Source organism: Coregonus lavaretus (genome assembly GCF_964263955.1).
Source record: "Coregonus lavaretus genome assembly, contig: HAP1_SCAFFOLD_1020, whole genome shotgun sequence".
NCBI lineage: Eukaryota > Metazoa > Chordata > Actinopteri > Salmoniformes > Salmonidae > Coregonus > Coregonus lavaretus.
Window position 1 is genome coordinate 127666 of NW_028165430.1, and position 26486 is coordinate 154151.

Here is a 26486-nt window from a genome sequence, read left to right on the forward strand (position 1 = left end):
CCCCACAGCATGATGCTGCCACCCCCGTGCTTCACGGTAGGATGGTGTTCTTCGGCTTGCAAGCATCCCCCTTTTTCCTCCAAACATAACGATTATCATTATGGCCAAACAGTTCTATTTTTATTTCATCAGACCAGAGGAAATTTCTCAAAAAAGTACGATCTTTGTCCCCATGTGCAGTTGCAAACCGTAGTCTGGCTTTTTTATGGCAGTTTTGGAGCAGTGGCTTCTTCCTTGCTGAGCGGCCTTTCAGGTTATGTTGATATAGGACTTGTTTTATTGTGGATATAGATACTTTTGTACCTGTGTCCTCCAGCATCTTCATAAGGTCCTTTGCTGTGGTTCTGGGATTGATTTGCACTTTTCGCACCAAAGTACGTTCATCTCTAGGAGACAGAACGCATCTCCTTCCTGAGCGGTATGACGGCTGCGTGGTCCCATGGTGTTTATACTTGCATACTATTGTTTGTACAGATGAACGTGGTACCTTCAGGCGTTTGGAAATTGCTCCCAAGGATGAACGAGACTTGTGGAAGTCTACAATTATTTTTCTGAGGTCTTGGCTGATTTCTTTTGATTTTCCCATGATGTCAAGCAAAGAGGCACTGAGTTTGAAGGTAGGCCTTGAAATACATCCACAGGTACACCTCCGATAGGCTAATTGACATAATTTGAGTCAATCAGAAGCTTCTAAAGCCATGACATCATTTTCTGGAATTTTCCAAGCTGTTTAAAGTCACAGTCAACTTAGTGTATGTAAACTTCTGACCCACTGGAATTGTGATACAGTGAATTATAAGTGAAATAATCTGTCTCTAAACAATTGTTGGAAAAATTGCTTGTGTCATGTACAAAGTAGAGGTCCTAACCGACTTGCCAAAACTAGTTTGTTAACAAGAAATTTGTGGAGTGGTTGAAAAACGAATTTTAATGACTCCAACCTAAATGTATGTAAACTTCCGACTTCAACTGTAAGTACTGAGGCTGTAGGTCCTAGCAGTTGATTTGGAATTCAGTAACAAAAAAAAAACTGCCCTGAATCTCTGAAGGTGACCAAATGTATAAGACCCTTTCTATGGAAGTATTTTCTCCTAGTCTCACAGTGCTTCACATAGAGTTGGACTAACTCCTAGTGCTACAACATACTGTATTTGGTGGAAAGGCAACCATCTGTACTGAATTACTTTTGTATTCATATTGGACATTAACATCAAAAGTAACAGAATAGTCTGGAGGCACGCTCTAAACAGTGTTGTCAAAAACCCTAATAAAATAAGAGCTAGTTTTCTCTAAAGGATAATATTACTAATCTCAGACTGCGTTAACATACACGCCCTGTTTGTGTGTGTATGCATGTCCGACGGCTGCCAGGGCCTAACAGAATAATAACATCATTCATCATAACACACCACTCCTAAAGTACACACACACACACACACACACACACAACTACTAAGTACACTCTGATGCCTTGAAGATATCAGAACATGTTATATCTCTAAATCTAGACAGCATGATGGATGGTCCATCATAGTTTTAATAATTCACACTCATTTTTCAAAGACTTCAGAAATAAGATGCAAAGTCGATAACATGTAAAAACATGAATCATGGTTTTATACGCTTTTAAACAAATGTGGAATGGTGTTTGAGATCAGATATTTCTAGACTTTTCTGCCTGTGTTTTCCAGACCAAAATTCTCATCACCAATGGCAGAATGAAAAGTTCAGAGGTAGAAACATGGCATCTAGCTGGAAAAGTTGACTTTATATGGGCCTGTTTCCTGGAAACGGATTAAGCCTATGGTCTTGGAGGAAGGGCCTACATACCCAGTGTTCTTCCGGTGGCTATGGGCTTTTTAGTTTCCATTTGGATCATATGATATTTTTAGATGTTTAAAACGCACTTTCAATACATTTTGATTAGATTTGACATGGTATGTATCTGTATATGGCTGTGTGGTGTAGCAGGTCTACGTACCCAGGGTTCCTCCGGTGGCCATGGCGGCACTCATCTGTGCCAGCAGCTCAGGAGAGGGCTTCAGGGAGCCAAGGGTGGCAGCGATGCCCCCTGCTACCCCCATCATGCCCAGGGCATTACCCAGACGACTGGTGCCCTGTGAAGACAGCCCTGCCAACGCTCCCACACAGCACATACCAGACCCCAGGTACATCATCTGGAACACACAAAATATAACACATTCTAACACAACACCGCCACACAGCACATACTAGGCCCTATGTACATCATCTGGAATACACAGTGTTACACAATGCAATACACCTACACAACAAAGTACAATGTAACAACACAGATAGCACATCCTAACCCCAGGTAGTTACATCATCTGTAGAACAGCACTTCAACAACAACAACAATAACAGCACATCAGTGTCACCTGCTCGATGTGGAAGCCAGCAGCCACAGAGGCCCCGTAGCCTCCTATGAAGACTCCTATTGGCAGACCGTACAGGTAGTTGTACTCTGGAGGGTCTGTAGGACGCTTAAACATGTCCAGCATCCTCTGGGTGATCATGAAACCACCTGGGAGGACAGAGAGAGACAGTGAGTGAGTGACTGAGTGTGTGACTGAGTGAGTGTCGTGTGTGTGCCGGACCTGCGATGTTGATGGAGGAGACGAAGGCTGCAGCCAGAGCCAGGCTCTCGGGGAAGGAGGAGGGGTGGAGACCTCCCCCCATCAGGACCAGACCACCCACAGCAGTCAGACCTGCCATGGGGAGAGAAGACAACACATGTTCACACACCTTGTTCATTCAAAGTCCAGGTGCTTGAAGGAGTAAAGTAATTGAATAATGTAACAGTTTCTGCAGGGGTTTCTTAGAGGGAGAAAAACACAGAGCTTTATTACACTATACAGCTCAATACTACAGACACATCACATATGGAGAATAGTGTGTCATTTGACCATTACCTACTGACACACCAGGGTCATATTCACTAGACACCAAACAGCTGAAAACTGACCGAATCGAGGAGGAACTGCCAAAACGTGTCCAATAAAATGATTGTTTTTCCATTGCAAAGCGTTTTGCTACATTTTGCAAAGGTGTGCACGAATGAATACGACCCATCAGTGAACCTGTTTGAGCCCTAACCTCTTACCTGAGATGGCATTGGTGACGGACATGAGTGGTGAGTGGAGGGCAGAGGTAACGCCCCACACCGTGTGGTATCCCACAATGCCGGCCAGGCCGAAGGTGGTGACCATCTGGGTGAAGGCTGCGTTGGGCGCTGCCAAGCCCAGAGCCAGACATGTGGAGAGACCTGGGGACAGGAGAGGTCAGCAGAGAGGGAGGGAGTTAGGGCGTGCGTGTGTGTGTGTGTGTGCGCATGTGCGTTGTGAGTGTGTGTCTGACCTGCGGTGTAGACACCAGCATTGGTCAAGGTCTTCTGGAAGGGTGAGACCACAGCTGCCTTCTCTGCCGCTAGCTCTGCTACACTCTTCTGTTTGACTGGAGCGGCTGGGGGTTGTGTCTTAGGTTGGGGGGACGGGAACAGGTTCTTGCCCTCCTGGAGATGTGACAAACACAATGTGAGAGATACACTATATAAGAAAACACACAAGATGAGAAATACACAAAATGACAAATCCACAACAGTAGAGGAATACACACATTGAGAAACACGTGAGCAATTGAGGTTATTGTTAGAAATGGAGGGATCATGTCATGGATTTAATTGGAATATTTTCTTTTTTTAAAGTGAGTTTCTATGGCATGCAAGGTTGAAAATAAGACACTGACCGATCATGTGCCAGTTGAGGTGTCTTTATCTGTCTACCTAAGGAACCTGAGTAACAACCACGGGGATATAACGATGGAACATAGCAACCGAGAAAAATCCACATTTAAATAGCATGAATAATTCTTTGTTTAATACGTGGTAAGGTGATACGCCTCGTGCTTTCTCTGCCTCTAGTCTGCCATAAACACTGTCAAAGTGTCAAAACTGTCAAATCAAGACATTCCTGGAAAAGTGCATTTAAAAAATATATTTCATAACAAGCATTCCTGTTTCTCACGTAAGCTGTGCTATGTGCAGCCAGCTGGGTTCCAGCTCTGAAAAACCATAGCAGGGTGGCTTATGGGTCATGGTGACGCTTCACTCAGAATTCACAGCCTGCGTCCCAAATGGCACCCTATTCCCTATATAGTGAACTACTTTTGACCAGGGCCCATAGGGTGCCATCTGGGAGGCAGAGAAAGTCTGAGCATGATGGGACGTGGACTCTTTGACTCATTCAACAGATAAGATCTGACAAACTTTGATTTTGGAGTGAAATATCACATTTAAACCTCCCTGCTTTCTTCAGTGTCAGTGTGACTGATTCACCTACTTTGGAGACACTTTACTTATTGTGTCGATTAAAACAAAACCGAATCCAACGTTTCCACGGGAGAAGACAGCGTTTGCACCCACAAGTTGACGGGCAAAAATTACTGCCAACCTCAAGAGACATCTGAAAGAGAGTCCTCACAATATATACGCTCAGGTAATAACAGACTGATAATGCTAGTTAGTTAGTTACTACTTATGACAGAACTTTTCCAATACAGCTACAGTATGTCAAAGAGTGTGATTTATCATCTGCTGCAGAGTAATGTGTTCTTCTGCCAATCTGGCTGTTGGGAAAATAATCATGCGATAGGATGTTATGCAGAACAATCTGTTGATAGGACAAGGTTATGTATGTTTGTGCACATGGAAGTCAGTGATGTATGTTTACTATAGGTTAATGAGGCAATACAAATGTGATGTGACTAAAATGTGACTCAATTGAAAGGGCATTTAGTTGACTAAAATGGCCCACTGTTTTCGTCATTTTGACAATAACTAGACTAAATCATTATTCAAATGACAAAAATTTGACTTAATTATATTTTAGTCCAAATGACTAAGACTAAATAAATAAAAAATGAGTACCAAAATTAACAGACATATACTACATACAGTATTCAATAGAGACACATACTACATACCTGCATGACCATGGTTCCTCTGATGACGTGGTCCAGTGTCCCGTGGTCAAACTCTTCTTTGGGCTCAAAATGGAAGTAGTCTTTGTCTGGGCTGATGGTGATATTCAGAATGAGAATCATACATTAATATATCACATTTATATACTGTACCACCTTTATCAAACTCCAATCCTTTTAGACTTGACCAGGAACAACTCAGGGTATGTGAGGCTATAATAAAGGACAGGTGTTTTTCCTGGTCAGATAATGTGATTGGTCCTAGGGAAAACTACTGTCCCTGTCCATGTCTAGTAGCATAATAAATTGTCCATCTATCCACCCACCCACCCACCCACCCACCCACCCATCCACCCATCCACCCATCCACCCATCCATCCACCCGTCTCTCTACCTGATGGCCTTGAGCAGTTTGAGCACATTGTTGGAGTACAGGGTGCTGGCCTGGGTGGGCATACGGCTGGGCAGGTCTGTGAAGCCGATGTGTGTCACACCCTGAGGAGAAACACACACAGCTCTCAGTTACACACACAAACTCCAACTATACACACACTAGGTACAGTATTATTCTTCCAGAACTGAGCTGGTCTCCTCACCTTGTGTACGTGCAGCTCTCCAGGCTTGGTGGTCTCAATGTTTCCTCCAGCCTCAGCAGCCAGATCCACCACCACAGAGCCATCCTTCATAGACTCCACCATCTCGGTCTTGATCAGGATGGGAGCTCGCTTACCTACAGACAGAGAGGGCATGGTCACGGATCATTATATAAAGGGAAATGATTAGGATAGAAAGAGTGGAATGATATTGATGGTGATAGAGAAGGGATGGAGAGACGTAGGAGAGAAACAGAAAGAGAGAACAAGCAGACAGAGTATGAATTAATGAATGAGATACTGAATAAATGAATGAATGAATGTTCACCTGGGATGAGAGCAGTACTGATGAGGATGTCCACATCTTTACACTGCTTGGCAAACAGCTCCATCTCAGCTGCAATGAACTCTGGGGACATCTCCTTGGCGTAACCTCCAAGACCGTCCCCGGACTCCTTAATGTGCACCTCCAAAGGCTCCGCCCCGAACGACTTAAACTGTTCCAGAGCTGCTGGTCTGAGAGTGGATACAAAACATCGTAGAACATCACCATCATCAATACTGTACCTGGTATCGAAGACTAACTACAGCTCATCTGGTACTGTAGCTGACCTGGTATTAAAGCTTCTGACTGCAACTCACCTGGTATTAAAGCTTCTGACTGCAACTCACCTGGTATTAAAGCTTCTGACGGCAACTCACCTGGTATTAAAGCTTCTGACTGCAACTCACCTGGTATTAAAGCTTCTGACTGCAACTCACCTGGTATTAAAGCTTCTGACGGCAACTCACCTGGTATTACAGCTTCTGACGGCAACTCACCTGGTATTAAAGTCTGACTGTAGCTCACCTGGTATCGAAGCCTCTGACGATAGCTCCCATAGACTTCGCAGCTCCAGCTGCAGCCAAACCAGCCACTCCACCTCCGATGACCAGGACCTGGAAGTGTTAACAAGATAGCGGTCAGAGATACAGCGACATTATATTGATCACACGGACTCTGCAGTGCAGTCCAGATGTTCAGTTTTGACAGGTTAGTCAAAATGCTAGAATATAGTTAATGCTCTGAGATGTCACAGTTGTTCAGTTTTGACAGGTACATTCACATTGATCTAGTTGATATAACTGCTATAGAAGGACTTACCTTGGCTGGGGGGACTTTCCCTGCTGCTGTGATCTGACCAGTGAAGAATCTGCCAAAGTGGTTAGCAGCCAGAACAACTGCCTTGTACCTGCAGGACACACACACAGTTCTATGAACACGTTCAACAAGCTAAGACATATACGTTACTGTGTGTGTGTGTGTATGTATGTATGCATTTGTGCATGCGTGGGTGTCTTGCATGTCTGCGTGCCTGCATCCATGTCTCTGTGCATGTCTCCCCTTACCCTGCAATGTTAGCCATGGAGCTGAGTGCATCGTAGCCCTGTGCGATGGTGACGCGGGGGACTTGATCCATGGCCAGCACGGTGGTCTGACTCTGGGCCAGCTTCTCCATGAGCTCAGGGTTCTGGGCTGGGTAGATGAAACTCACCAGGGTGGACTTAGGCTTCAGCATCTCTGACTCATGCTTCCCAGTAGCCTCGTTCAACACTGGAGCTCTCACCTGAAGAGAAAGGTCAAGAGAGAAGATGGGTCAGAGGTTACCGAGGGCTGTAGGATGGCCAACAATGTCTAAGAAATAGAAATGCTATATTTTGCTCTGTTTCCTCTACTAGCTCAAACTACCAGCAAGACTTTACCTGGTTTCACCAGTGCTATACTACACCTAACACATTGGCAGGGCAAAAGTCATTCCTCACTCAATTTGTTGTGCAAAACTCCCATTGACATACTATAAGTGTGAAGTATGGTTTACAATAAAGTTCCATTTCAACATGTGTCTATCTGAAGTTAGGATCTGGCCCTCAATAGATCATAACACATTTTGTTGTCTAACAGAAGGTTTGAGGGGATCTGCCTGAGCTAGGAGCTGTGTGGTATAACTTATCTGGATCTCATGATGAGTAGTTAATGGAATGCAAGATGATCTGTAGATCCATGATTCTGCACAAAGCTTTGCTCAGGCCGATCCTCTCAAAGATGTAACTCTGCGGCCCTGGGTTTAAATATACTCCCAGCCCAGTATTGACCACACTGAGTTTGAGTTTAGTTTGAGTTCCATAGCCCAGTACTGACCTTGAGGACCAGGTCGGATCCGAAGGCCCCGTTAGTGTCTGTGATGGAGGCTCCAGCGTTTATGTACATTTGGTCAGAGAACTTAGCATGGTCTCCTGCTCCAGACTCCACCTGGACGTTGAAGCCCTGTTTGACGAGCAGCTCCACCCCCGCAGGGGACACAGCCACACGACGCTCATTCTTAAAGATCTCCTTAGGAACTCCTACCACCAGGTCCTTATACAGCCGTCCTGTATGGACACACACACAAGCTCATTATAACAAATACTTGAGGACAACAACACAAGGTACAACGCACCACGGGGAAAAACAATGGGCGTGATTTACACACACTGAATCAGTGCGCACACACACACACACCTGTACAGATACATGAGTGGGAGACATGAGTATAGCATTACCATTAACAGCATGAAGAGTAACCCAATTCTGATTTCAGAAAACATTGCTGTTTGCCATTATCAAGACTAGGTGAGAATCTGGGAGAGACTGACAGGTTCAGGGTAAAAGAGGCTGCAGATGAGACTGTGGAAGAGGCAGGGAGTGAGGCAGGCTGTAGTGTACTAGGCTGTAGTGACTACTACTGTAGTGTGTGTAAGTAAGACTACAAGACAGTGTAGTTCTGCAGCGGAAAGTGTGCTGGGCCTGAGAGGCCGGTGGAGTCAGGTTTCACATATCAGTCCTTCCACGGTGTGGTGACCTCCCCAGCACAGAGACATTATTAGCAGCTGGTTGGCTGCGAGCCAGTACCCACACCACGACGAGGCCTGCTCTGTCTCTCACACACACACTCTCAGACACAGACCCAAACCCTGCTCCGCAAAACCCCCCAGTAACACACAAAACTCCCACAAACACACAACACACTCCAGCACCGCTACCTCAGTCAGTGACAACACAGGGTAGTGTTTATAAAAAGTAGAAACGCCACGGAACAGCGGAATCCACATTTCACCTTTAACTGACCTCTCTTACATGTTCTCTTTGCAAGTTAGCACTAGAAAGTGGAGTTAGCCACAGTCAGGTTAGCATCCCACTGAAACGTTAGCTAAGTTGATTCACTGTCCTATTGTTTCCTATTTCAACAACTTCCCTAACAACCCCTATTCCAAACACAACCATCGCTGCTCTGTGGGTGTTTTTCCACTGCTCCAGCCAGGGGAGAAAATGTCCTTAACTGAACTACTGTTTAGTTTCCTAATGCCTTTAGTAGGACAGAGAGGGGAAGCTATAAAACTACAAGCAGCCAGGCCTAGACTGCCTACTGTGGCAAAAATACAGATAAGACAATTATAACAAGATAGAGTGTTAAGGAGTTGTTGTGTTTGTTAAGGAGTTCTAGTTGTGTGTGTGTTCTATGTGTGTCCTACCTTTAGCAGGCTCACAGTTCCAGAGCTGTGGGAAGGTCCTGAAGGCCCGTCGGCCAGGTGTGTGGTGGCGAACACCTTGCTGGAGCAAGGTGACAGTGGAGCCGCAGCAGGAGACACAGCGCAGCAGAGAGGACATGGCTACTGCTGCTCAAGGACTGGCCTGTACCTGAAGCTCTACCTCTGGTCAACAGCTCCTAGAGACACAAACAGGTGTGTGTGTGTTACAGGTGGGGACGTCTTTTAACACTACGTCTGCTTGCTGCTTCTTCAGACGGGCCAGCTTATCTTAACTGCCCCCGGAAAGTCCTGAACACACACACACTTTCTTTTCAGCTGCTGGGCCTAGCGACGGCAGTGTGACATTTCAGCTGTGCAGGACAGGACACAGGGCTGGATACACACTAAACAAAGTTACGCGAGATCTGGAAATATGACAGTGTGGTTATGACAAGAACACTCCTGACTGCTGGGCTGGAGCATGGAACAGGGGAGGGGGTTGGGTAGGAGTAGGGACAGGAACAGAAAGGGTAGGGTAGGGGTAGAGGCTGGAGACAGGAGACAGGAGACAGGCAGGCAGGCAGTAGATCTACATGCAGAAACTGGGGCAGAGAGAAAGAGGGATTATATCCACATGCCATGTTGTGGGTTAGCAGAGCAGAGGGCAGCAGCAGCTCAAAGGACACACACACAGCCTCTCTCTAATTCATTCATACACTCACTCTCTCTGCTGCTGTTGCACCATTGGAGTACAATTCAGACGGGGTGGAAAACTGGGACACAAGTCTCTATTACAACAACCTGTAGCTGTAAAAATTTTCCATGCATGACTGTTGCATCCATATATGACATGCCTGTTGCTTCCATTCATTCCTGCAGGAATGAACAGAAAAGTTCAAGAGAAAAGTTTTTTTTATTAGGGTAGATACAAAAAGATTTCTCACAAACCTTCTGGTCGTTTTCGTCTCCGCAGGAAATCAGTTCCTGTTGCAGGTTTTATAAGTTATAACATACAGTAGGGAACTTTGTTTGGTCGGAACGACCTTCACTTTTTCATTTGGCGGCCGCACGAAGGGAAGTTTCGTTATCGTAGGTTTATTGCCGCGTTCATATGCCAGTCGGAACTAGGAAACTCAAACATGTCAGACTTGCTAATTGGTTGAACGCGGCACGTGTATAACTACAACCAGTTAGCAAGTCATACATTTCCGAGTTTCCTAGTTCTGACTATAAAATCAACGCTGCATATATCATTGACTATAAATAGAGATTATGCGAGTCTCTCATTACCACAATAATACCGCTGCAGGCTTACTTTCATTGAGATTTGGTGACATTAATGGAGAATGCTCTAAGGACTTTCTGTAATCAAAATCACTCCACAACATGTTTTTTTCATTAACTAGCTATATCCCCATCAATAATGTGATGTTGCACAGAAGTTGTTTGCATATTGTTGTACACAAGATGACGCCAGTGATACATGTTTTGAATGATAGGTTTATGTAGCTGAGCGACTGTGATAAAAACCAGGATTTTAAAGAGGCGGAAACTTCCGTGCATATGCTTCCAAGATGTTTCATCACTTGAACGTTATTTATCAACTCTCGAGCAAATATTCTAGTATTTCCATTCTAATCAAACTACAATGTAAAATGATATCTGAATTATAATCCCTTATCAGATAAACCCCCCCAAATCGACCAAGGGAACGCTTACTGTTGGCCATCTCATTTTCGACACACATGGCTGCTGTAAACATGGAACTGCAGCATGAACGCGTCTAGCTTGCTGTCAAACTATTCGTCTAGTGAAATAAGAGTGAAACAAACGTGGTTGAAGAAGAACGTATAGTACTCATATTGGTAAGTGGCTATAGCTAACTAGCTACTGTGTCTTTATGTGTGTGTTCTTTATGGTGTTGTTAGCTATAGAAGTCAGCCAGCTAGCCGTCGCTAGCTAGCCACTGTAACCAGAAAGCATAGGTAGCTAGCAGGCTGGGATATGGTTGCTAAACTGTTTTGGTGATGGTAAAGGTGATTTCACAACTTAGCAAAGTTTCCATCATGGCTCCCAATTTTGGGTCAGGGTGCGCTTCGTTGGGGAAGGAGAGGTGCCTAGTACTGTAGAGAGTATGTGGCTGAAAACCTATAGTTCGAATCCCTGTAGATCACTGCTGCAGACGTCTATTCCTACATAACCATCCCAAATCGGCGCAACTCAAATGCACATGAGCAGAAATGGAGTGACTGGGAAGTGGAGTCCCCATCCAACGTGGACGAGAAGACTATAACGTTGAAGTTCTGGACATGACATAAGAGTTGTATCTGCAACGCTACTGCACTCTCCTTCAGCCTGCCATGAAACCAGTAGACGACAATGGGATATGCTATGGCCTAAGCAGGTACAAGGTCCGGACCAAGAGAGGAACTGATGGTGAAGCTTTCACGATCCCCAACAACATCATGCTGAGGCCACACAGTGGCAGAATCTTCTACCCAGGACAGACCACCCGCTGCCATGTCTGTAATGCCATGGACCACCAGGTGAAGGATTGCAAGACTGTTACGTGCTGGAGATGCAGTGAGTTCACAAGTCCAGAGAGTGCACGAGTGAAAGCAAGGTGATGGGCACACCTACTTCAACTGTCCACAAGCCTACAGCAACAGAGCAAAGAACGGTGGAATGGGAGCAGAACCTGAAGCGCAACAACCAACACAGCCAGCAGATGAGCCTGAAGAGCCCCAGATCCCACAGCACATCCCCAAACAACATGAGCAGCAGAGAGGTGAGGAAGAGGAGGACAAGGGAGCAGAGAGGTGAAGAGGAGAAACATCACAAACCCGAGAGCAACAACCACACCTACAGCCAGTCTTGCAGTCGGTCTGACAGCACACCAGAGAGCAAGAATGACGAGGAGAACGATGACAGTTTCGAGTCTGCCAGTGAAGAGCCATCCCAAGACTCTTCCCTCCCTGATGACACAGGTCCTGCAGCAGTCTGGTCCACTCAAATGGAGGCTCATGATGACGATCCACCAAACCTTGCCAGTACTCCGGCCGCCTCCCACCTCCCTAGTGGCTACCCTCCTCTGCCCCCAGACACCTCCAGCACCATCGAAGGTACCCATCCATCAAAAAGTGGTACGAAATGTCCTGTCTCTTCCCCTCAGGAAAAGGGGACCACAAAAAAGCCCTAAATGAGCATCATTCAATAAAAATATCATTAACAACTGTTTACAAGCATAACTGTTTTATCAGTAGTGGTCTGCCATCTAAAATTTCTAAATGTATGAAAAGTTCAGGTGATTATCTCTAATGACCAACAAATGTCAGTATTTATGTTTGAAATGTCTGCATTCTAGTATGCAATGTGTATTTCTAAAAATATTCTCACGTCATGAATGTTATTATTTATTGAAAGATTATATTAAAACTAAACCAAACAACAAAAAAGCAATAACATATGATGCAAAATAACTTATCTGTATCTCATAAACAAGAAAATAAACAGTTATTTATTTTAAGCTGATAAAAAAAGTACATGTGATTGTGTGTGTGCGTGTCTGTGTCTGTCAGTTAGTGTCTGTATTTTAGTGAGAAAAGTTATTGATGAATAAACCCCATATCCATGTCTCTCAATCTTTTCCTCCCACAGACAAGCCTGTGTCTTCTCTCCATCTCCAGCTGTGACGGTGATGGAAGAGGAGGTGTCTCTGAGAGTGCTGCCGATGGACCCAGCTGACAGGGGCACCCAGAGGGTCAGACTGGGCCCAGGGCTGATGTCCTCCCTGGGGTTGGCGCTGGGCTCTCCTGTTCTGGTGGCTCTGTCTGGAGGATCCTGTCTCTGTACTGCCTGGCCCAGGCCTGACCTAGCTGACGGATTCATACAGATAGACATGAAATGTTGCTCTCCAAATCTTATCTTAAACAAAGCTACACCCACACACCTCACCCTCACCCTCAGCCTACCCCTAACCCCCAGCCCTAGCCCCAGCTCTAGCCCACTTCCCCCCAGCCCATGTCGAAGCCCCAGCCTCACCCCAGTCTCCTGCTCCAAGCTGAAAGGCATCAGAGTATCAGTGGTGGTTCAGAGTTTGGAGTTCCGGAAAACCACTCCTCCCAGTTTCATCCATGAACTTGTGAAGGACATGCTGAAAGGGACGTATGTCCACCAGAATCATGTGATAGATGTGGGTGACTATGACACGGACATTAAACTGATCGTCATCGAGAGCCTGAACCCAGAGTCCACCGTGGCTGGTTTGGTTACATCTAAGACGGGGGTGGAAATAACGGGGACGAGGACCCTCAGGCACTACAGAGGACAGCTACAGGAGCAGCCCCGGGTCCTACTGGGAGGACTGGAGGAGGTGAGGACCCAGGATGAGGCTGCGTCTCAATAGTCTACAGTGGCGTCCTCTTCTCCTCTCCTCCTCAATAGTCAATTTCAATTGTCACATCGTTCACTCTGATGTGACTCAGTAGGTGAAAGCAATATGGACTCTAGGATGCCTCTTGAGAATGTATTTTCTCTTCTCCTGAAGTCTTTAGTTAGTCAATGCAGTTGGAGGAGAGGAGATGAGTGGAGGAAGTCACTGTAGATGAAGGACAGAAAGAACCTTTAGTCTCTGTCTAATCATGTCTTTATTGTCTGTGATTCCAGGTGTCAGCGTGTCTGAGAGAGATGTTGCGCCTGCCCCTGCAGTACCCTGCTACCCTGGGCTCCCTGGGTCTGTCCTGCCCCAGAGGAGTGCTCCTGGCTGGGCCCCCGGGGGTCGGAAAGACCCTGCTGGTCCGCTGCCTGGTGGGGGAAGTGGGGGCCATCCTGATCACAGTCAGAGGACCAGAGGTAAGAGGACACACACAGACATACACATACAGTGCATTCGGAAAGTATTCAGACCCCTTCCCTTTTTCCACATTTTGTTACGTTACAGCCTTATTCTAAAATTGATTAAATTATATTTTTTCCTCATCAATCTACATACAATATCCCATAAAGACAAAGTGAAAACAGGTTTTTAGAAATTTTTGCAAATGTATTAAAAATAAAAAACAGATACCTTATTTACATAAGTAGTCAGACCCTTTGCTATGAGCTCAGGTGCATCCTGTTTCCATTGATCATACTTGAGATGTTTCTACAACTTGATTGGAGTCCACCTGTGTTAACTTCAATTGATTGGACATGATTTGGAAAGGCACACACCTGTCTATATAAGGTCCCACAGTTGACACTGCATGTCAGAGCAAAAACCAAGCCATGAGGTGGAAGGAATTGTCCGTAGAGCTCCGAGACAGGATTGTGTCGAGGCACAGATCTGGGGAAGGGTACCAAAACATTTTTGCAGCATTGAAGGTCCCCAAGAACACAGTGGCCTCCATCATTCTTAAATGGAAGAAGTTTGGAACCACCAAGACTCTTCCTAAAGCTGGCCACCCGGCCAAACTGAGCAATTGGGGGAGAAGGGCCTTGGTCAGGGAGGTGACCAAGAACCTGATGGTCACTCTGACAGAGCTCCAGAGTTCCTCTATGGAGATGGGAGAACCTTCCAGAAGGACAACCATCTCTGCAGCACTCTACCAGTCAGGTCTTGATGGTAGAGTGGCCAGACGGAAGCCACTCTTCAGTAAAAGGCACATGACAGCCCGCTTGGAGTTTGCCAAAAGGCACCTAAGTACAGCGAGATCCTTGATGAAAACCTGCTTCGGAGCGCTCAGGATCTCAGACGGGCGAAGGTTCACCTTCCAACAGGACAACGACCCAAAGCACACAGCCAAGACAACACAGGAGTGGCTTCGGGACAAGTCTCTGAATGTCCTTGAGTGGCCCAGAAGAGCCCGGACTTGAACCCGATCGAACATCTCTGGAGAGACCTGAAAATAGCTGTGCAGTGACGCTCCCCATCCAACCTGACAGAGCTTGCAAGGATCTGCAGAGAAGAATGGGAGAAACTCCCCAAATACAGGTGTGCCAAGCTTGTAGCGTCATACCCAAGAAGAATCGAGGCTGTAATCGCTTCCAAAGGTGCTTCAACAAAGTACTGAGTAAAGGGTCTGAATACTTATGTAAATGTGATATTTACATTTATAAAAACCTGTTTTTGCTTTGTCATTATGGGGTGATTGTGTGTAGATTGATGAGGGGGAAAAAACAATTTAATCCGTTTTAGAATAAGGCTGTAACGTAACAAAATGTGGAAAAAGTCAAGGGGTCTGAATACTTTCCCAATGCAATGTATAAACACATACACATGTACACACATAGACATATAAACATGAACGCACACAAACACATGTACACACATAGACATATAAACATGAACGCACACAAACACATGTACACACATAGACATATAAATATGAACGCACACAAACACATGTACACACAGACATACAAACATGAACGCACACAAACACATGTACACACATAGACATACAAACATGAACGCACACAAACACATGTACACACATAGACATATAAACATGAACGCACACAAACACATGTACACACATAGACATATAAACATGAACGCACACAAACACATGTACACACATAGACATATAAACATGAACGCACACAAACACATGTACACACAGACATATAAACATGAACGCACACACACACATGTACACACATAGACATACAAACATGAACGCACACAAACACATGTACACACATAGACATATAAACATGAACGCACACAAACACGTACACACATAGACATATAAACATTAACGCACACAAACACATGTACACACATAGACATATAAACATGAACGCACACACACATACATATAAACATGAACGCACACAAACACATGTATAGACATATAAACATGAACGCACACAAACACATGTACACACATAGACATATAAACATGAACGCACACACACATACATATAAACATGAACGCACACAAACACATGTATAGACATATAAACATGAACGCACACAAACACATGTACACACATAGACATATAAACATGAACGCACACACACATACATATAAACATGAACGCACACAAACACATGTATAGACATATAAACATGAACGCACACAAACACATGTACACACATAGACATATAAACATGAACGCACACACACATACATATAAACATGAACGCACACAAACACATGTATAGACATATAAACATGAACGCACACAAACACATGTATAGACATATAAACATGAACGCACACAAACACATGTACACACACAGACATATAAACATGAATGCACACAAACACACGTACACACATAGACATATAAACATGAACGCACACACACACATGTACACACATAGACATATAAACATGAACGCACACAAACACATGTACACACATAGACATATAAACATGAACGCACACAAACACATGTACACACATAGACATATAAACATGAACGCGCACACACATACATAGACATATAAACATGAACGCACACAAACACATGTACACACATAGACATATAAACATGAACCCACACAAACACATGTATAGACATATAAACATGAACGCACACAAACACATGTACACACATAGACATATAAACATGAACGCACACACACATACATATAAACATGAACGCACACAAACACATGTATAGACATATAAACATGAACGCACACAAACACATGTACACACACAGACATATAAACATGAATGCACACAAACACACGTACACACATAGACATATAAACATGAATGCACACAAACACATGTACACACATAGACATATAAACATGAACGCACACAAACACATGTACACACATAGACATATAAACATGAACGCACACAAACACATGTACACACATAGACATATAAACATGAACGCGCACACACATACATAGACATATAAACATGAACGCACACAAACACATGTACACACATAGACATATAAACATGAACCCACACAAACACATGTATAGACATATAAACATGAACGCACACAAACACATGTACACACATAGACATATAAACATGAACGCACACACACATACATATAAACATGAACGCACACAAACACATGTATAGACATATAAACATGAACGCACACAAACACATGTATAGACATATAAACATGAACGCACACAAACACATGTACACACACAGACATATAAACATGAATGCACACAAACACACGTACACACATAGACATATAAACATGAATGCACACAAACACATGTACACACATAGACATATAAACATGAACGCACACAAACACATGTACACACATAGACATATAAACATGAACGCACACAAACACATGTACACACACAGACATATAAACATGAATGCACACAAACACACGTACACACACAGACATATAAACATGAATGCACACAAACACATGTACACACATAGACATATAAACATGAACGCGCACACACATACATAGACATATAAACATGAACGCACACAAACACATGTACACACATAGACATATAAACATGAACGCACACACACACACATAGACATATAAACATGAACGCACACAAACACATGTACACACATAGACATATAAACATGAACGCACACACACACACATAGACATATAAACATGAACGCACACACACACACATAGACATATAAACATGAACGCACACAAACACATGTACACACATAGACATATAAACATGAACGCACACAAACACATGTACACACATAGACATATAAACATGAACGCACACACACACACATAGACATATAAACATGAACGCACACACACACACATAGACATATAAACATGAACGCACACAAACACATGTACACACATAGACATATAAACATGAACGCACACAAACACATGTACACACATAGACATATAAACATGAACGCGCACACACACATGTACACACATAGACATACAAACATGAACGCACACAAACACATGTACACACATAGACATATAAACATGAACGCACACAAACACATGTACACACATAGACATACAAACATGAACGCACACAAACACATGTACACACATAGACATACAAACATGAACGCACACAAACACATGTACACACATAGACATACAAACATGAACGCACACACACACATGTACACACATAGACATACAAACATGAACGCACACAAACACATGTACACACATAGACATATAAACATGAACGCACACAAACACATGTACACACATAGACATACAAATATGAACGCACACAAACACATGTACACACATAGACATACAAACATGAACGCACACAAACACATGTACACACATAGACATATAAACATGAACGCACACAAACACATGTACACACATAGACATATAAATATGAACGCACACAAACACATGTACACACACATAGACATATAAACATGAACGCACACACACACATGTACACACATAGACATATAAACATGAACGCACACAAACACATGTACACACATAGACATATAAACCTGAACGCACACAAACACGTACACACATAGACATATAAACATGAACGCACACAAACACATGTACACACATAGACATATAAACATGAACGCACACACACACATGTACACACATAGACATATAAACATGAACGCACACAAACACATGTACACACATAGACATATAAACATGAACGCACACACACACGTACACACATAGACATATAAACATGAACGCACACAAACACATGTACACACATAGACATATAAACATGAACGCACACACACATACATATAAACATGAACGCACACAAACACATGTATAGACATATAAACATGAACGCACACAAACACATGTACACACATAGACATATAAACATGAACGCACACACACATACATATAAACATGAACGCACACAAACACATGTATAGACATATAAACATGAACGCACACAAACACATGTACACACACAGACATATAAACATGAATGCACACAAACACACGTACACACACAGACATATAAACATGAACGCACACACACACATGTACACACATAGACATATAAACATGAACGCACACAAACACATGTACACACATAGACATATAAACATGAACACACACAAACACATGTACACACACAGACATATAAACATGAACGCACACAAACACATGTACACACATAGACATATAAACATGAACGCACACAAACACATGTACACACATAGACATATAAACATGAACGCACACAAACACATGTACACACATAGACATATAAACATGAACACACACAAACACATGTACACACACAGACATATAAACATGAACGCACACAAACACATGTACACACATAGACATATAAACATGAACGCACACAAACACATGTACACACATAGACATATAAACATGAACGCACACAAACACACGTACACACATAGACATATAAACATGAACGCACACAAACACATGTACACACATAGACATATAAACATGAACGCACACAAACACATGTACACACACAGACATATAAACATGAACGCACACACACACACAGACATATAAACATGAACGCACACACACACATAGACATATAAACATGAACGCACACACACACACACACGCACACAGACATATAAACATGAACGCACACACACATAGACATATAAACATGAACGCACACAAACACATGTACACACATAGACATATAAACATGAACGCACACAAACACACGTACACACATAGACATACAAACATGAACGCACACAAACACATGTACACACATAGACATACAAACATGAACGCACACAAACACATGTACACACATAGACATATAAACATGAACGCACACACACACACACACACGCACACAGACATATAAACATGAACACACACACGTACACACAGACATATAAACATGAACACACACACACATAATATAACACACAAACATACAGTCACATACATATGCATGCACATACACACATAGTATTACACAACACACAGTATTACACAACACACACTTGAATACTTGCTTACATGAAGCAACATTTAACATCAAACCGTTCCCAGCCTTCTTACCTATGTTGTTTAGCTTGTGGGCTCGCTGTTACACAATACACACACACTGGCTAAATGTAATTGGACCCTGCCTCCTCCGTTCCCCAGGTAGTAGGGTCTCGGCCAGGGGAGAGTGAGGAGAGGTTGCGGGCGGTGTTTGGTCGGGCGCGGGCAGCGGCAGAGGAGGGGCCGTGTGTGTTGTTCCTGGATGAGCTGGACTCTCTCTGTCCCAGACGGACTGGATCCTCCGCACCCGAGAACCGGCTGGTCGCTCAGCTGCTCACGCTCATGGACGGCATGGACCAATCAGATCGCTTCCTCATCGTAGGAGCCACCAATCAGCCGGACAGCTTGGATCCAGCGCTACGGAGGCCCGGGAGGTTCGACAGAGAGGTGACTTAATATTGTTATTCAAGCTTAATTAAAACCAGAAAGTTCCACAGAGAGGTACAGTAATGAGTGTGTGTGTTGGTCTGTACAATAAGACTATCCTGTGTCTGTTGCCTCCAGGTGGTTATCGGTGCCCCATCAGGGCAGCAGTAGTTGTCTGTACTGTAATGTACTCTGTCTACTCTCTCTCTCTGTTGTCCAGGTGGTTATCGGTGCCCCTACAGCACAGCAGCGGTTGTCCATCCTGTCAGTGCTGTGCCAGGCCATGCCAGTGTGTGTCAGTGTGGACTGGGCAGAGCTGGCCCAGAGGACTACAGGGTATGTGGGTGCTGACCTCAGTGCTCTCTGCCGCGAGGCTGCCATGCTGGCTCTACGACACAACACACAGGTAAGCATAGACACACACACAAACACCTTACACTGTAAAGTCAGCTCATATTGGTCCTTCGAGCCGGATCATCCACACTCACACACAAGACACCACACACAGGTAACCAGCATACACACACTTGTTCTAACTTTTATCCAGGTTATTCTCATTGAGATAAAGTCTTAACATTATTGACTCAGCCTCCTGCTGTGCGTTGTGTATGTTGTCAGGGTTCAGGGGAGCAGGCAATCACCATGGAACACTTCCTGTCTGCCCTGAAGACTGTCCGTCCGTCCTGTCTGAGGGGCAGTCTGGGACGGACAGACCTCCCAGCCGTCTCCTGGGAACAGATAGGAGGCCTGGAGGAAGTCAAACTCAAACTACAACAGGTACTGCTGGAACTATACCGGCCAATCAGCAGCATTCCTTTGTTTATTCCTCCATCCATCCATTCATTTAACCAAGCACTGAAGAGCAGCAGGCAATAACAGACACAAGGCTCTGCTCCAAAGTAGTGCACTAGAGTATAGGGTGAATAGGGTGTCATTTGAGACTTGCCCTGACTTCCTGTCCTCTGTTTCTGCTCCCTCCCTGTAGAGTATAGAGTGGCCGATGCGTTACCCTGAGGCGTTTGTGCGTCTGGGTCTGTCCCGTCCCAGGGGGGTGTTGCTGTATGGTCCCCCAGGCTGTGCTAAGACCACCCTGGTCAGGGCTGCAGCCACCTCCTCCCACTGCTCCTTCCTGTCAGTCAGCGGGGCTGACCTCTACTCTCCATACGTAGGAGACTCGGAGAAGGCCCTGGCTCAGGTAGGGGTTTGGAGAACCCCTCGTCTTAACCGAATTGTTCCTCTTTTTCTTGTACTAGCATGCAGTGTTAGACCTTTTTTGAAGCAGTTCAACTTTGTTATTTGGAGGAATGTTGCTGTCATGCTTTAATCGATATAATCACTTTGGTAGATGTTATTGTATGTGTGCGTGTTTAACCATGTGGTGTGTTCCTGTATGTAGCTGTTTCGTCAGGCACGGGCCTGCGCTCCCTCCATCCTGTTCCTGGATGAGGTGGACTCTCTGATTGGCTCCCGGTCAGAAGGCCACGCCCCTCAGAGTGCCCAGACCCGCCTCCTGTCTGTGCTGCTGAATGAGCTGGACGGGGTAGGCTTTAGGACCCTGGAGAGGAGAGGAGCAGGGAAGACCCTACAAGCTGAAGGAGTGCAGGAGCGCCACCAACAGGAACAGGTCAGACATTACATCCTACTACTAGAGCACCAATCAGAACTAGTCGTTTAAGGAAACATACACCATATAATCACACAAAAAACATACACACAAACAGCACACTTTTTATATCGATTCTGCTCAGAATCACTGATCTACAAATCACTTAAAGAGTAGCAATTCTGAGCTTCACATTGCTCAAACTGATCCCCTCAAACGCCCTGACAATCTGCTCCTGTTGTTGTTAACATGATGTCCTGTCTGTCTGTTTACCCTCTCTGTCAGTTGGAGTACCAGGAGGTGTGTAACAAGGAAGTGATGATCGTAGCAGCCACTAACAGACCAGACTCTCTGGACAGCGCCCTCCTAAGGCCTGGGAGACTGGACCAGATCATCTATGTACCCCCACCTGACCTACAGGTAACTATTACCACCTTCACCTGAACTACAGGTAAATATTACCTCACTTTCACCTGAACTACAGGTAAATAATACCTCACCTGCAGGTAACTATTACCACCTCCACCTGAACTACAGGTAAATATTACCTCACCTGTAGGTAACTATTACCACCTCCACCTGAACTACAGGTAAATATTACCTCACCTGTAGGTAACTATTACCACCTCCACCTGAACTACAGGTAAATATTACCTCACCTGCAGGTAACTATTACCACACCTTCACCTGAACTACAGGTAAATATTACCTCACCTGTAGGTAACTATTACCACACCTTCACCTGAACTACAGGTAAATATTACCTCACTTTCACCTGAAGTACAGATACATATTACCTCACCTGTAGGTAACTATTACCACCTCCACCTGAACTATAGGTAAATATTACCTCACCTGTAGGTAACTATTACCACCTCCACCTGAACTACAGATACATATTACCTCACCTGCAGGTAACTATTACCACCTCCACCTGAACTACAGGTAAATATTACCTCACCGCCAGGTAACTATTACCACCTCCACCTGAACTACAGGTAAATATTACCTCACCTGCAGGTAACTATTACCACCTCCACCTGAACTACAGATACATATTACCTCACCTGCAGGTAACTATTACCACACCTTCACCTGAACTACAGGTAAATATTACCTCACCTGTAGGTAACTATTACCACCTCCACCTGAACTACAGATACATATTACCTCACCTGCAGGTAACTATTACCACCTCCACCTGAACTACAGGTAAATATTACCTCACCTGTAGGTAACTATTACCACCTCCACCTGAACTACAGGTAAATGTTACCTCACCTGTAGGTAACTATTACCACCTCCACCTGAACTACAGATACATATTACCTCACCTGCAGGTAACTATTACCACCTGAACTACAGGTAAATATTACCTCACCGCCAGGTAACTATTACCACCTCCACCTGAACTACAGGTAAATATTACCTCACCTGCAGGTAACTATTACCACCTCCACCTGAACTACAGGTAAATATTACCTCACCTGCAGGTAACTATTACCACACCTTCACCTGAACTACAGGTAAATATTACCTCACTTTCACCTGAACTACAGGTAAATAATACCTCACCTGTAGGTAACTATTACCACCTCCACCTGAACTACAGGTAAATATTACCTCACCTGCAGGTAACTATTACCACACCTTCACCTGAACTACAGGTAAATATTACCTCACTTTCACCTGAAGTACAGATACATATTACCTCACCTGTAGGTAACTATTACCACCTCCACCTGAACTACAGGTAAATATTACCTCACTTTCACCTGAAGTACAGATACATATTACCTCACCTGCAGGTAACTATTACCACCTCCACCTGAACTACAGATACATATTACCTCACCTGCAGGTAACTATTACCACACCTTCACCTGAACTACAGGTAAATATTACCACACCTTCACCTGAACTACAGGTAAATATTACCTCACCTGGAGGTAACTATTACCTCACATGAACAACAGGTAAATATGACCTCACCTGAATTACAGGTACATATTGCTACACCTTCACCTGCCCTACAGGTACATATTGCTACACCTTCACCTGTCCTACAGGTACATATTGCTACACCTTCACCTGCCCTATAGGTACATATTGCTACACCTTCAACTGACCTACAGGTACATATTGCTACACCTTCACCTGCCCTACAGGTACATATTGCTACACCTTCACCTGCCCTACAGGTACATATTGCTACACCTTCACCTGCCCTACAGGTACATATTGCTACACCTTCACCTGACCTACAGGTACATATTGCTACACCTTCACCTGACCTACAGGTACATATTGCTACACCTTCACCTGACCTACAGGTACATATTGCTACACCTTCACCTGACCTACAGGTACATATTGCTACATCTTCACCTGCCCTATAGGTACATATTGCTACACCTTCACCTGCCCTATAGGTACATATTGCTACACCTTCACCTGCCCTATAGGTACATATTGCTACACCTTCACCTGCCCTATAGGTACATATTGCTACACCTTCACCTGACCTACAGGTACATATTGCTACATCTTCACCTGCCCTAGAGGTATAAGACAAGGGTCTGATGCGCCAGATTGATGTTGCTGTGACATTTTTTATCTCAGGTACATGCCTCTGTGTCTGATCATCCCTCTGATCGCACTCTCCCTCTTTCACCTCTCTCTTTCTCCTCTCCCCCTTTTCTCTTCTCCCTCTATCTCTCCCTCCAGGCGCGTGTGTCCATCCTGCAGGTGTGTACAGAGAAGATGCCTCTGGATGATGATGTGTGTCTGGAGGAGCTGGCTGAGCAGACTGACCTCTACTCTGGAGCAGACCTGGAGAACCTGTGCAGAGAGGTACCAAAACACCTAGCCCTTTTAACACGCCTCCCCTTTAAATACAATATACTGTACCTGTCCCTTTAATCCTTCGCAATGAGGTACAGTATACACCAATACACCTGTCCCTAAAGTATATCTAACCGAGAATACAGATAATGCTTTTACAGTGGGATTTCTTCACCACAGTCACTTTTAGAAAAATGCTTCAGAATATTTGTATGTTTTGGCCTCCCGAGTGGCGCAGCGGTCCATGAGGCGTCATCGGGTTTAGGGGAGGGTTTGGCCGGCCGGGATGTCCTTGTCCCATCGCGCTCTAGCGACTCCTTGTGGCGGGCCGGGTGCATGCACACTGACTTCGGTTGCCAGCTGTACGGCGTTTCCTCTGACACATTGGTGCGGCTGGCTTCCGGGTTAAGGTAGCAGTGTGTCAAGAAGCAGTGCGGCTTGGCAGGGTTGTGTTCTCGACCTTCGCCTCTCCCGAGTCTGTACAGCGATGAGACTAACTACTACAAATTGGATATCACGAAATTGGGGAGAAAAAGGGGTAAAAAGTACCAAAAAATAATAATATTTGTATGTTTTAACCATAGGAGAGAGAATCGGCAAAGTGTTTGTTTATACTATAGAAATAGAATGAGAGCTGCGGGGGTTTAACTGTAATGTTGTTGTCTGCAGGCGGCTCTATTGACCCTCCAGGAGGAGAGTATGGAAGCTTCTAGTATCAAACACCGATACTTCCTCCAGTCTTTACAGAGGATGACTCCCTCTCTCTCGATCCAGCAACTACAGACATACAAAAACCTCTTCAGATGACAAACTACAGACCACCTCATCATATGATGGCTGACAGATGGGTTGGATTTGGAAAGTAAAATAAAACTTCCATTTTGTGAACTTCCATTTTTTGGGGTCTGTTGGCTGTTTCTATAGCCACGAGTTGGCGGTATGTAGGCCTAATTACGGTCACTTCTTCGTAACTGTTATAACATCCTCCTATTGATTGTAGGGATAACTACACCATCTAGTGGTGTACATGTGTAGTAAATCAGCACAAACAGGATCTCACCACTCTACTTCAGTGTTTCCCAACTCCCTCCAGTCCCCCAACAGCACACGTTGTTGTAGCCCGGATAAAAACACCTGATTAACCTTAAAGGGCTTGATGATTAGTTGACAAGTAGAATCAGGTGTGCTTTTCTGGGACCACAACAAAAATATGTACTGTTGGGGTAACTAGAGGACCAGAGGTCAGAAACTGCTAGTTCAGGGTCTTAATTTTCTTGCCCAGGGAGTCAGGGACCCCTGCCCGTGAAAACCAGTGTCCCCCTTCAGATTTTCACCAAAAAAAATGTTTTTCCTATGTCTTATTGGGTAAAGGATAATGGCCAGGCAAAGTAAAACATTGAAAAATGTATACATTTTATTTTGACCTCCCCACAGTTATAAATGGAATACAAGAAGTGTCAACTTTAACAGCCTATTTTAGCTAGAAAGTATTTTGGCTAACAGCTGGTTTAACAAGTTAGCCACGTGTTGGCTAAAATGAATGTCCAAGTCAAGGAAGCTTACCAGCAGCA

At 44.3% G+C, this 26486-nt stretch overlaps 2 protein-coding genes across 2 annotated transcripts in view; one reads left to right on the top strand and one right to left on the bottom strand.

The window, feature by feature from the left end:
* The window catches only part of LOC311115870 (NAD(P) transhydrogenase, mitochondrial-like), a 23324-nt gene extending 13096 nt beyond the window's left edge, over positions 1–10228 (bottom strand). Inside the window, exons 1-15 of the mRNA XM_084190993.1 lie at positions 10086–10228; positions 9141–9334; positions 7771–8000; positions 6981–7198; positions 6736–6823; positions 6442–6530; positions 5920–6107; positions 5595–5728; positions 5393–5493; positions 5002–5092; positions 3379–3532; positions 3125–3286; positions 2619–2729; positions 2400–2545; positions 1982–2177 (exon numbers count right to left, since the gene is read on the bottom strand). Of these exons, the coding sequence (XP_084047119.1) occupies positions 1982–2177; positions 2400–2545; positions 2619–2729; positions 3125–3286; positions 3379–3532; positions 5002–5092; positions 5393–5493; positions 5595–5728; positions 5920–6107; positions 6442–6530; positions 6736–6823; positions 6981–7198; positions 7771–8000; positions 9141–9276 (2044 nt within the window). The 5' untranslated portion in view covers positions 9277–9334; positions 10086–10228. The remainder of the gene's footprint in view (positions 1–1981; positions 2178–2399; positions 2546–2618; positions 2730–3124; positions 3287–3378; positions 3533–5001; positions 5093–5392; positions 5494–5594; positions 5729–5919; positions 6108–6441; positions 6531–6735; positions 6824–6980; positions 7199–7770; positions 8001–9140; positions 9335–10085) is intronic.
* Positions 10229–10878: 650 nt separating this feature from the next.
* LOC311115872 (ATPase family gene 2 protein homolog B-like) lies at positions 10879–25808 on the top strand. The gene is made up of 11 exons (XM_084190995.1): positions 10879–11002; positions 12795–13509; positions 13803–13988; positions 20205–20489; positions 20689–20874; positions 21087–21245; positions 21454–21663; positions 21865–22092; positions 22357–22491; positions 24799–24924; positions 25585–25808. The coding sequence occupies exons 2-11, from the start codon at positions 12835–12837 to the stop codon at positions 25720–25722; spliced, it is 2328 nt and encodes a 775-aa protein (XP_084047121.1). The 5' UTR covers positions 10879–11002; positions 12795–12834; the 3' UTR covers positions 25723–25808.
* Positions 25809–26486: the final 678 nt, after the last annotated feature.